The sequence below is a fragment of the Mastigoproctus giganteus genome, chromosome 6 (genome assembly GCF_048544385.1).
Source record: "Mastigoproctus giganteus isolate SK-2022 chromosome 6, ASM4854438v1, whole genome shotgun sequence".
Taxonomy (NCBI): domain Eukaryota; kingdom Metazoa; phylum Arthropoda; class Arachnida; order Uropygi; family Thelyphonidae; genus Mastigoproctus; species Mastigoproctus giganteus.
The window spans coordinates 9,251,087-9,264,079 of record NC_143580.1 but is presented as its reverse complement, the minus strand read 5'-3'; the positions used below and the strand labels follow the sequence as shown (position 1 = coordinate 9,264,079).

The following is a 12,993-nucleotide window of genomic DNA, read 5'->3' as shown; positions in this document are numbered from 1 at the left end:
TACTGCCTTTTGCATGAAAATTGCTTTTTCATGCACTGTTCTAAATAAAAACCCTTATGTTGATGCATACAACTTTATTAATGACCATTATCAGTGTGATAATATCTTATTTTAAAGTCTCTTTAGATGCCAAAATTCCTATAATGTGATGAAAAAATCACAAAAAAAAAACCTCCTACAGTAAATCTTTCTCCATTCTTCCAGAAAAACATTTATTAAATTAGTGAAAACTTCAAAACAGATGTTCCATTTCTTCAAAATAGAGATGCATTTTGATATCTTTTTTCAAACTTGAACTACTTCCATTCTTACAACATTTAAGCTTTATCTTTTACTCAATAACCAATCACTACTTGTTATGTTCAATGCATTTGGAAACCCCAAAAAATAAGCACAACATAAAATTTAAGGTTTTTTTCTGTTGAGTACACTTTCTTTTTTCTTTTGTGTTGTGCACCATAGTGTTACATGCAAAAAATGAATAACATGGTATTAAAGTACAAGATAGAGCTATAATGTTTATAGAGTGGTGATTAAAGCTTTAATATCATTAAAGTTTTGAAACCATGCAGACAAGTAACTATAGTATGAAGATAATACACTGATATAACATGTAAAAAAAATCTATTTCTTAATATCTAAAATAATATATATTAGAACTAATTCTTGAAGCTTTCAGATTAGTTCAGTTCATTTTCAATAGGCAATGCTGTTGATGGAAAAGTTTGTTATACTTAATAAAAGTCTTTGGGAAATTAAAGAAGTAATAACATTTATGAAAAATTTTTAGGCTAGGTATTTTAAGTGTACAACGTAACATTATAATCAGTTGTAAAAGAATTAATTATCACATAATGCTTCCCACATGAGTGAGATAGTTGAGCTGATTAGAATAACTAAATAGTAAAGGACTGGTTTTTGCATTAGATTTTTTTCTAAGTCTTGTTTCTGGAAAACAAGTGTTTGCCACCAGCCTCTGGTGAATCTGCAGAATCCAGTATCCACAGGATCACAGCAATACCAGATTATTATACATGCTGGATTAATAGATGGTTATCTAAAAATGCTTATGAATTCATCAGGTAATCCAAAATTTTTGGTGTATCTGTATACTATTTAGATAATGCAAACTAAAAATGCAACAACTCAACTTAATGCTTCATGTAAGGATCATAGGAATGTGAAACTCTTTCAGTTCCTCACTGTTAATTATCAAGTCACTAATTTTTGCCCACAGCTGCAATAGACAATCCTATGACCTAACAAATTTCTCCCAATTCCGTCAACTACTTACAGAGTGCAAATATGCCTTAATTCCAAAGGACATGTATGTATATTACTGTGTATACTATACTTCAAAGTTCAAGATGATAATATTTTTTATTACTATAAGGTAAAATCCACAAGCATTTGTTGTGTGGGGGCTGTACCTGCCACCACTACATATCAAGTTGGTCTTGAGAAAGAGCTGCAAGGAAAGGAGTGAATAACAAGGAAAGCCATGCTCTCCTTGTTATTCACTTCAGGGAAAAAATTTTGCAGTCTAAGTGATACCAAGATAAAATAAGGTAATCTTGGTTGGGAAGTCAAGGAAATTTTAAAAGGGCTAAACTGTGTATAAAGAGTTGAAACCCTTTCACACATATAGGATCACAAAACAAAATATGTCACAGCAGACATTTTCTGTACTTCCACATTTTTTTTTACAAGAATGTTTGTCTCCATTTAATTAAATGTACATGACATTATTTAAATTATGTGCTTTGTTGGTTAAGTGAATTTCATTGTGTTTAAAGTGCATAAAATAAGTTAAACTTCTACACAATAGGACTACTTCAAAATTGCTGTTTCTGGATTTCTTACTGAATTCCTGTCATCTACATGTAACTGTCATCTAACTGAATTACTGAATTCCTGTAAATTCAAAAATGAATTTACACCAAAACCAAATTAAATTATATGGCCTTGAGTTCTAAGTATGAGTTCTATAAGTGGGACGAGATGGTCTTACGTGCCATATACAACTTCTAAAATGTCACTATGCAAAAATCTCAAACTATGCACTCTCAGGATACAAATCCTCAAAGTGAAGGCAATTTTTATTTTCAGTTCTGCACTGCACTATCACCTAAACACATGGGAAAATGTAGGTTGGAAAACTCCAACATAAACTTAGAACAAAACTACATCTGTCTTAACCTTTTCAAAAGATGCTTTTCAATCGTTGTTTTAAGTATGTTTAGAAATTTAAAGTGAACTGTGATATATGATCAATGGGTCATTGATCATATATCACACACTAAAAAAAATTTAAAAATAATAATAATAATAATAATTGTAACACAATAAAAACTAAAAAAATTAATTTTAACACAATACATTACTTAACAAAAATTTTATTTATAATCGACTAAAACATATTTAATATGCATTTGACAAAGGGAAGAAATCATTACAATATAAAAATGAGACAAAATTAACAACATATTTGCATTAAAGTTACCTTTTAACATAGCGCTTTTTTTCAGGAACATGTTCATTGCATAACTCTGTTAGTGCTTCATCATCTGATTCAAAAATTTCTCTAGAAATGAAAATGACTATTATAAACAATATATTATAAGTAGTATTAAAATATATAAGAACAACAAGGTTCATTTTGTTTCACATTATAAATAATTAAACTGAATGAAGAGGCTTACCTCAATATTGAAAATATTGGCATAAGTCTCTTCATTCAGTTTAATTTAAATATTAAAAGTAGATACCATTTATAAGTACATAAATAAAACCTAGAATATCAGAGAAATATCAAATGAAAGAGTAACTTTCATTTTAAATTTCAAAATACTGAATTCCAAAATGAGAAAGAGACAGAGAAAGAAAGCTTCCATTAATTGAGAAACTCAATTTTTCATTTCCCAAAAATTTAACATACAAATACACTTATTTTATATTCACATCTCAGATGTCTGAATAATACCATTTGTTCCACAGCACTGCTTTCAAATGTTTTTCAGTGCAGGAAAAAGGTAAACTGAAGGGACTAAATATGGTGAACAGAATGGAAGTGACAACCATAATCAAAATCACTAACTGTCTCCAAGGTTACATTAGATGACTGGGAGCACTGTCATGCAGGAAGAGGGTTCCTCTGGAGAGTTCCCCCATGATGTCTGACTGTTAATTGCCTATGAAATTTCAGCAGAAAGAAAGAATAATGTTCATCCATAATATATATAAACCCTTTTGAGGGTTATCAATGAATATCACCTCTTCCTTGTCCCAGAAAAAACTGATGCTATTACTTCTGATAACCAATGTGCCCTCTTCAAAATTTCTCATAACAAGATCATCATAATGCCACTCCATGGACCATTGTTTAGTCTCTGGATCATAGAACTGAATCAAAGTTTCATCCGTGGTCACCAATTAGTTGACAAAATTGTTTGAATCCTAGGCAAATTTTGCAAGAATTGTCTTTATACAAATCAGCACACCTTTTGGAGAGGGTGATTTATGCACTCAATTCTTTTGGTACCAATTTCGATGAATTTTATTTTTTTTATTTAGTTCTTTGTGAACAGTTTTATGGACACATTCACTGGATGTTTTATGTCTCTCCTATATATGACATAAATATGACCCAAATATGACAATCTTTCAAAATCAGGTCATAAATGTTTTCTGCAATTGACACAGTCACAGGTCGCCTAAATCTGGGTACTTCTTTTGTGACTCTTGGAGCTCTTTGAAATTCAGAGGCCAGTTCTTGATGGTACTATATGGGCAATCATGGTATAATAATTTATACTGTATCCTCATGGATTTATTTCATGTGTTCAATATGAGCATTCTTCCCAGCCAATAATTAATATTATGGAAATTACCATTGTTTCACAAACTGGTCCTCTTAGTTCAGGGAGTCACTACTGACCCAGATTTAAGTGGAAAACTTTAATCTTTTTCTCCATATGCTTGTCGCTTTACTAATATTCTAATCTATTTCTCTTCAAAAACTATTAAGCAACAAGGAGAAGGTTCTCTCTTCTTTCTTTCTTTTTTTTTTTTTTTTTTGTCATTTTAGTCATCCTATTATTCTCATAACATCTGAAGTAATGCAATGGAATGCCAGAATGAAGTTAAATTTCACAGTAATCCTATTACTTCTGATATATCAATGGAATGCTTGAATGAGGTTAAATTTCACAAATGTTCAATTACTACATTCCTTTGGTTTTAATCCATTAAACAGGAAAGTTTTTATTTCAATCTTGGGATGGATGTCACTTAAAAATTCAGACATGTTTTCTTTCTTTTTTCTGTTTTTTTTTATTTTTTTTTATTTTTCAGTTTATTTAGGCATGAGGTTTTTTTAGTTAATGGAATTTTGTCACATTTGTTCTGATATATTTTATAGGTTACTTTGTTCAGATAAGAGCATTTGTTTTATGTTACATGTATAGTAGGTCTCAAAATGGAAGCTTTGCCTAGTCTTAGTTAGGCAAAACTGATGCTATTACTATGACACTTATCTTCCAACAACAATGACTAAGAATTACATTTGGAAATCAACATTGAGGGAACTAATAATCTGGTCCCACTTGAGTGAATTGCACAAGATTGCTACAAAATCCAGAACAAAATCCTCTACTTACCTTCACACTAGTGTGACTGTTAATAACCCTGAACAAATTTCAACAAATTTCATCACCAGGCCTGCAATGGTAACTAAAAATCTGACTTTGCAACTAGTAATTTACAGATCAATTTAGTATTTTTGAAGTTAACTGAGAGTTTTGTTTCATAGTTATGTACTATGGCTGTAACTTGCCAAAAACTTCCACAACTTTTGACAAAGGTTATAGTACAATGGACCCTTAGTATGGATGTTAAATTGTTGACAGCATTCCATTATGAAATGAATCTTACTGATTGAAGGAACATGATAAAGAATGACAACCCCAGCCATTCATATTCAACTTTAATTAGGACAGCATGAAAACTAAATTAGCTGAAGGGTATTTCACAATTAGTTTTACTGCAACTTTTTTCCACTGTGCTACATAAAGAAGTATGTCATTCAACTGACTGATATGGCAAAGCTATAAAGTAGTAGACCGATTTTCAAAAACTGGAATATTTGCAATGTGAGACATACCCAGTTCTTGATGGTACTATATGGGCAATCATGGTATAATAATTTATACTGTATCCTCATGGATTTATTTCATGTGTTCAATATGGGCATTCTTCCCAGCCAATAATTAATATTATGGCTGGGAAGAATGCCCATATTGAACTGACTGATATGTCAAAGCTATAAAGTAGTATGTCATTCTGAATACTACTGCCACAGAGTTATAACCATATCACCAGATCAGCTTGGGATAGGGAGATGTTTAAATTTTAGTGTTGAGAACTACCACAAAAGTTTGTGTAAACAGATGAAATGGTGGAAAGCTACTTAAATTTCTGTGGAGACAGCAGGTCTAGAATGTATTAATTTCATCTTTCACTTTACACCAAAAAATAAGTAAAAAAAGCAATAAGAATAAACTCTATGAACTCTATTTTGTTTCATCTATGAACTCAGTTTCATCTTAATGCAAATTTTCATGAAGAACATTTTATTCATTTGAAGCAATAACAGATGACCCAGTTAACTACAGAAAAAAATTATGGAAGAAAATGAAATTTTGTAAATAAATCCTTACTTGCCAGTGTAGGTTAGAAATGCTAACCTACACTGGCAAAAATCAGCCAGTGTAGGTTAGCATAAAATCAGCATTCACAAGATGAATTACACAAATTTTTATCCAACAACTGAAATAAATGTTCTTGTTCATATGCCAGTATGACCACCAGTTCCAGAGGAGTTTACAATAAATCGTGAATACAATCATTAATCATAACTGGCAGTCACACAAGCTTAAATCACAGTGCACTCAGGAGGTTAATACAAACACGAGGCTGCTTATTATCAATAACATACTTTTATGGTAGAATACTGTACTGTACTTTTATATACTGCATTGGTTTGTTTTATCTTTGCACAATATGAAGATCTTTGTCTCCAAAAGAGACTCTCAGAGATAGTCTGTGCAGTCTCAGGGGTGAGCTGATCCCTGGGGCTTCATAAACCATCTGATTACTGACATTAATGAGGTCTGGTTCAGTAAAAAATATTTTAGATGAGCTTTTTGTGCTTAATGGTAGAGATAATGAGCAACAGCTAAAAATAGTAAACCAGAACAGAGCTTGCTGTGATGAATGGAGTGAGGCTCCTTTCATTCCAGCTAAGCTTGCTATAGCCCTCCAGCAGACCAAAGATGGGAAAGCTAGTGGGGATGACTTCCTGGAGGCAGTCATTCTTAAAAAGTGCAATGACACTTATCCTGGCTAATTGCTTGATCTCTATAGTGAGTGAGTGAGAGAGTGAGAGAGAGATTTGAGAGTTCTTCTCAAGAGCATGGAGAAGCCCATCTTGGGCACCTAATGAAACATTATGGTGCTCAGGCCTCAGATAGACAATTTGGATTTAAAAAGGTTTCCTCTGCAGAAGGTTTTAAAAGATTCCATTTACACCTTGGTTATGATAGATATGCCCTGGTCAATATGCCCGTGAACTTTAAAGGACTGTTTGATGCCCTGTAATGGGAGATGGTCCTCTGCAGGGTTATGGCATACTCTTGCCTGTGTGATCTGTATCACCTTCTGAAAGGTTATCTACACCTGTGGCAGGCTGTAGCCAGGACAATGTTCATAGAACAACAGCTGATACCACAATGTGACTGTCCTCAGTGGCCAATCATAGGACCTGCCCTTTGGAACATTGTCCTCAATCACTTTTTGAACGTGTGTAATGTGGATGGGGCAACAATTATTGTTTATGCAGATTATCTTCATTTACTTTTGGGGAGAAACTCCCGAGAGGAGATTGAAAATAAGGTAGCTACCCATTGAGTCAATTCTATCATGGACCAGCCTACATAAACTTGAGGTCTCTGCACATAAGTCCTTTGCTGCCTCTGAAGGGGTGGCTTAGTGTGACTAGTCCACCTATTGTTCATGCTGGAACTTTCTGACTGAGGACAGTCAGGCAGGTAATGTATCTCTGTGTGCCTAGATGAGTAATTGAGTTTTACAACTCACAAACACTACATCAGGGAGAAGGTTAAGAGACTCTACAGCAAGCTCTGAAGAGTTACCCACACTGATGGAGGGAAGAGCCCTCCATCTCCTTTATGATAATATTTTTGCCCTGATTGTGACTTATGCAGTAGGACAACACTACCGTGCAAAAATACCTTCTTTCAGCACAAAAGGTTCACTCTTCTGGGTATGACCCAAACCTGTAGAACAGTGGCCACAGAAGCACTGTGTTCCCACAAGTGAAGATTCTCACACAAGTGCTCATGTTCAAGTCATGCTTGACATTTTGTTTGAAATGAGGAACTTACAGACAGACTTTGGCCATCTGTGAATTTCTGGATGGCATGGCAGCTGATGGCCCAGTCATAGCATCTGAGCAGAGACAGATCTGTGATGAGTTAGACACCATTTGACAGAATTAATGGACTAATTCTGAGAAGGGAAGACACTTGTATACTTTCCTTCCCTTGTTTGATTGTAAGTCTGAGTCACAAGACATGGATCAGTTTTGGCTGTTGGCACGTTGCATCTTCACTGGGCATGGTTTAAGGACCAGGCTTTTTCAGCTTCAGATTTGCATTCATGTGGTGAGCCAGAGACTGGCATCTACATTATGTTGTATTGTCCAATTTATGCAGATTTAAGGGTTCAACTTGAGAAAAGGGACTCTCTATACGAAGATACAATTTCAAGACTTCTTGACTGTAGAGAGTTTTATGATTTTTATGATCAGTTTTGTTGATAGTAGTAGAGTCAATCTCTTCATGATGGGGATGGTAACTCATAGTGGGGTGTAATGGTCTGTCCCCACCACGAGGCTAATGGTCGCTGCTGCCTTTTTTGTTTATTTATTTTACTTTACATTTTAGGATGCTCCTGTTGGGGAGGGTCTCTGTTATTGAGTTTTTATACTAGCCAACTGACAATAGTTGTGCTATTTTGCCGATGAGAGTTCAAAGCTGCACATAGGCAGAAGCCTAGGGAGCAGCTGATGCAAACTCACCTAAAATGTAAATGTGGCCATATTGTGCCTGTCAGAAGTATTACATGAAAACTGTTGTTTGTCAATGTGCTATATATGGAGATCAGATGTACTACCTACTTTATTTATACCAAACCTGTTTAATTTAGTTTCCTGCTGCATATACAATGCTGAATATTTTAACAACTCCGTTGTTGTTGTTTGGTTTTTAGGAGCATTAGCAACTAAGGCCATATTGCTTCGGGGATATGCAGTGGTCATTTCCTGACCTTTCCGCATCCTCCGTATTTGGTGGTCATGGGTTCGACACAACTCTGTTGTAATAAAGGTGTTGTAATTAAAGAAATCTTCATTCCTAAAAAAAAATAATCACCACGATATTGTAAATTCACTCGTGGGAGAAGTTGAATATTGCATGTGCTTCAATGCAGTCTTGAACAATCAGTCATGAATGGCATCCACATCTGTAGGTGTTTACGTGGTAACAGACATTCCACTGCAGGGTACATCTTCAACACTGTCTTGTCCGCACTTAAATTCTGCAACCTAGTTTTTGACCATGGCATATGGAAGGCAAAGTTCCCCTAATGTTTGCGGCAAGTCTTCATGAATTTGTTTAGGCAACATTCCCTTTAAATGAAGGAAGGTACTGTACTGCTCTCTCAATAGTCACCATGTTTTCATTCATTTCTACAATCTCAATGCCCTCTAGGAGAAGAATATAGTTACAAACCTGATATTTTCTGTGAACACAAGAGCCACACAACATTGACAAAACTGTCTTTCACAAAAACTTTTGCAAATTATATTGGGCTAAAGCTTTTCAACACCACCCAAACCCCACCATGCATGCATTCTCACCATTTTCTTAACCTTCAAGTAATTGTGATGGTATTGGAGATGCCCAGGTGATTGTTGAAAGCTTTCCACCAAAAAAATGCAGCCATGACTTCCAGTACATTTCAAAGATAATCATGAAAGGCAGTTAGATGACAGAAAAATAATTTTAGGAGTTAAGTTTAAAAAAAAAAAAAAAAATATATATATATATATATATATATATATATATAAAAACTGTGTTGCAGCTCAAAATATGAATGGTTCTCATTTATTTTATTTTATTTTTTTCAGTCAGTAATTTTTACTGGCCATTATTATGCAAATCATACAGATTATAAATAGTACTGTTTCTACAATATCAAAAAGCATATATAAATATCCAAAAAGCATATATAAATATGTACAGGAGTGAATTAAAATGAAAACATTTATAAAAAAAAAAATTACATCATAAAATCAAATGGCTCAGTTCATTAAATTAGTGTATGGTATGTCGTATACCAGTTGTGAATAACCAGAATAATTAGCTTTCAAAACATACCAAAAGAGAAATGTTTTTCCCAAGCCTCAATGCTTCAATATCAATGCTTCACTATCTTTTCCTAACATTTAAAGAATTTTTTGGAAATGCAATCCTTATGACTATTGTTATTATCTAATGTTATATTAGATAATAACAATATGTATATCTAAATGTCATATAATATACTATTGTTAATATCCAAAATGTTGTTACTACCTGAAGAAATTGGTTAGTTTTTAAATTAGTTGTAAAATTTATTATAAAGAAAATAAACTGAACTATTCTTAATAAAGTTACAAGTAATTCTAATGATGTAAATAATAATTCACATGCAACTTACTCATCAGAGTCATGCCCTGAACTGTGTGGCCTTCCAGCTGTAGGGCTTTGGTTTGCAGATGTTGAAGATGTCATACGATTCAGAACATCTGATATAAAAGCAATTAATGATGAATCAGAAACACCATGCTGAGAATTGTTAGCAGCTAGCAGATGCTTGCTGTTATCAGCAATTTTACCAAATGTTTCTGGAGTTACTAAATTGTTCAAATTTGGATTGCCCTTTGAACTTTGTAAAATCAGATTTGCAAATAAATTTTGCAAGTCTTGTTTCTGAGCATCTGAGCAAACATTCACCTGTTTGGGAAGAAGGGGAAGAAAAAAATACAGAATGAAAATGAATTTGTGGTAGCAGCAAAATAAGAATCAAACACAGCTTCTGATAATGAGTATTGTTTCTGATGAAACTATCATAATTAATGTGATAGCTCTATCAGAAACAATGCTCTTTACAGAAGACTTACTAATTTCCAATTTTATTAATGAATAAATATCTGATTCTCACAGGGGTAAAAAAATTAAATCTTCTCCATGTGAAGCTGTCTTGTATGGCCAAGGTCAGACAGGTCTGAAACTGAAGCTGTTGCTAATTCAGCAACAATTTCAATCAGGAATATTTAAAACATTTAGTGGGGAGGGGGGTGGGTGAGAAACAAATATAGGAAAATTACATTAAATGTTTTAATTAACATATAACAAGAAACAACACAAAAAAAAAGAAAAAGTTGCAAGGACATTACTAATTACATACAAATTACTAATATTTAAATACAAATGTTCAAGAACCCGAAAATATCTTTCAAATGACAGTCAACAGCAACTTATACAAATCATATCACTGAGCCCTTAAGTTTACAGCTTCATTTTTACACTGTTTTATATGCTACAGGAGAAAAAGATAAGATGTTATGGGAAATAAAAACAACAGGAAAAGACAAAAAATCTATCTATGAAGACAAGTCTATTCTGCTGATTCAGCAGCAGAACAGACTTGTCTCAGGAAGGGGTTTTTGCCAAGTATATCTAAGGAAAACAGAAAATTAAATATTATTCCAGATCTCAATTGCTTTTCAATAATCAGACACATTAGATTAACAAATGTAGCCAGGAATTTAAGTTGCAACAGAGAATTAGTTATTATTAGTTAAGCAAATTCTGGAAAAATATCAGGCTACAAACCAAGATGTAGGTATGCTGTTCATAGACTTAGAGAAAGCATATGATAATGTGCTAAGAAATCTTTTGGGGAAGGCTATGGAAAAAATGTCAATAAGCCAGCCATTAATTGAAATAATTAGAAGAATTTACAAGAACAATGCATGCTGTATAAAAATTGGTTCAAAAATATCAAGAAAATTTAAGACTTCCAAAGACTACTTCAAGGATGCTGTTTGTCACCTACTTTAAGCTGTACCTAAGACCATAGTCACAAAAGTGCAGTTCAATGGGTGTTCCCTTGATTAAAATAAGTACCTTTACAATCTACTGTTTGCAGATGACTAATTTGTGGTAGCACAGGATGATGATGATGTAAACTACATGGGCAAAAAGTTACTAAAAGAATATAAAACATGGGGACTGAGAGTTAATTTTAATAAGACAGAGTACATGAATCGAAGTGAGGAGGGTCTGGCTTTAGATGGATACAGGTGAAAACTGTACAGAAATTTAAATACCTGGGTGCAGCTATTCAAGCTGATGGATCTCATCTGCGCAGGAAATTGAGAGAAGACTGGGTGAAGGTAGAAAGGTCATAGGAATGTTTAATTCTGTGATATGGAATAAAAATATTATTAACAAAACTAAACATCATATATATAATGCAATATTACAAAGTGTTTTATTATATGGATGTGAGACTTGGACCTAAACTGAAAGACAAAAAAATAAACTACTGGCCATTGAGATGGATTTTTGGCAAAGATCAGCAAGAAAGTCTAGGACTGAAAAAATTAGAAATCAAAAAATTAGAAAACAATGAATGTCCAAAAAACCATCATTAATAAAAAAAAAATAGAGGAGAAAAAGATTGGAGTGGTTTGATCATGTGAACAGAATGGATGATGACATCACTCAGGAGACATGGAATGGATACCATGGAGAGGGAAAAAAGAGAGGAAGACCAAGAAGGATGTGGATAAAGGGTGTAAGAGCAGCCATGAATAGAAGAGGATTGGTGGACAGAGATTGGAAAAAAAAGAATAAAGGAAGGACTTTTCGATGATGTTAGGTTGAGGAGAATCATTGTAACAATGGAATAAATCCTAAGAAGAAAAACAGGGAATTAGGAGGAACCCATTTAAGATTTTTATAACATTTAAGACCTGGAAATAGAAAAGCAAGCCACATTTTACACTGTCTAGAACAAATATTCTATATTGAGAAGAGAAAAAAAAACTTTAAATTATTATTATTATTTTTTTTTTTTTTTAGAAGCAGGTTATCCAAATTTCAGAAGCAATGAAATCAAATGTGAATTAATATATTTTAAAATAATAGCTGTGGTGGACCTGAGTCAGAATCCTGACATACACAAAAAAAAAAAAAAAAAAAACCTCAAAGTCACTTCATCAGACCTACCTGCAACAATAGTCAAAGTGATGGCTGAGGGTGAGAGTGACATCATCTGCTGTCACTCCCAATAACTACCTCCCACCAATGGCTGCAAAAGTCAAAGCTGAACTGGTCTACCTCCACAGCTGGATGAAGATGAGAAGTAGAAATATTGAAAATACTGCAAGTGTGGTGCGGGATAAAGTCACTTGTATTCAGGCCTTGGGCAGAGGGGTCGGATTGGGAAGGGCAAGAACATCCAGCACAACCACTTGGAAGTGCTTCCTGTGAAAATACACTAGTGACCATTCAAAAAGGAAGACATTGTCAACACAAATGGAGCACTGAAGTGAATAATGTAGTATGCTCGCATGATAAATATGTTCATCATATGAGCATACAAAGTAATGAAGCTAGAGACCAACATGACAGCATACAGGATAAAACTACACTAAGTAGTTTGATGGTTCCTGACTATTCAGGTAACTGAACAGTGAACAGCAGACCCGAGATGGACAATTGTGATAAAGAACCCAATAGCTCCTGCAATCTTTGAAAAAAAAAAAAAAATCAAGCAGGATGTAAGCGACTAACTACAAAG

The 12,993-nt window shown here is 33.7% G+C and overlaps 1 protein-coding gene across 2 annotated transcripts in view; it reads right to left on the bottom strand.

Moving 5' to 3' along the window:
* Positions 1 to 12,993, bottom strand: part of LOC150083889 (tudor domain-containing protein 5-like) — a 286,816-nt gene that overhangs the window by 113,767 nt on the left and 160,056 nt on the right. For both annotated transcript variants that reach the window (XM_090374933.1, XM_090374932.1), the window contains exons 14-15: positions 9,841 to 10,136; positions 2,504 to 2,584 (exon numbers count right to left, since the gene is read on the bottom strand). In XM_090374933.1, coding sequence (XP_090231059.1) covers positions 2,504 to 2,584; positions 9,841 to 10,136 — 377 coding nt within the window. The remainder of the gene's footprint in view (positions 1 to 2,503; positions 2,585 to 9,840; positions 10,137 to 12,993) is intronic.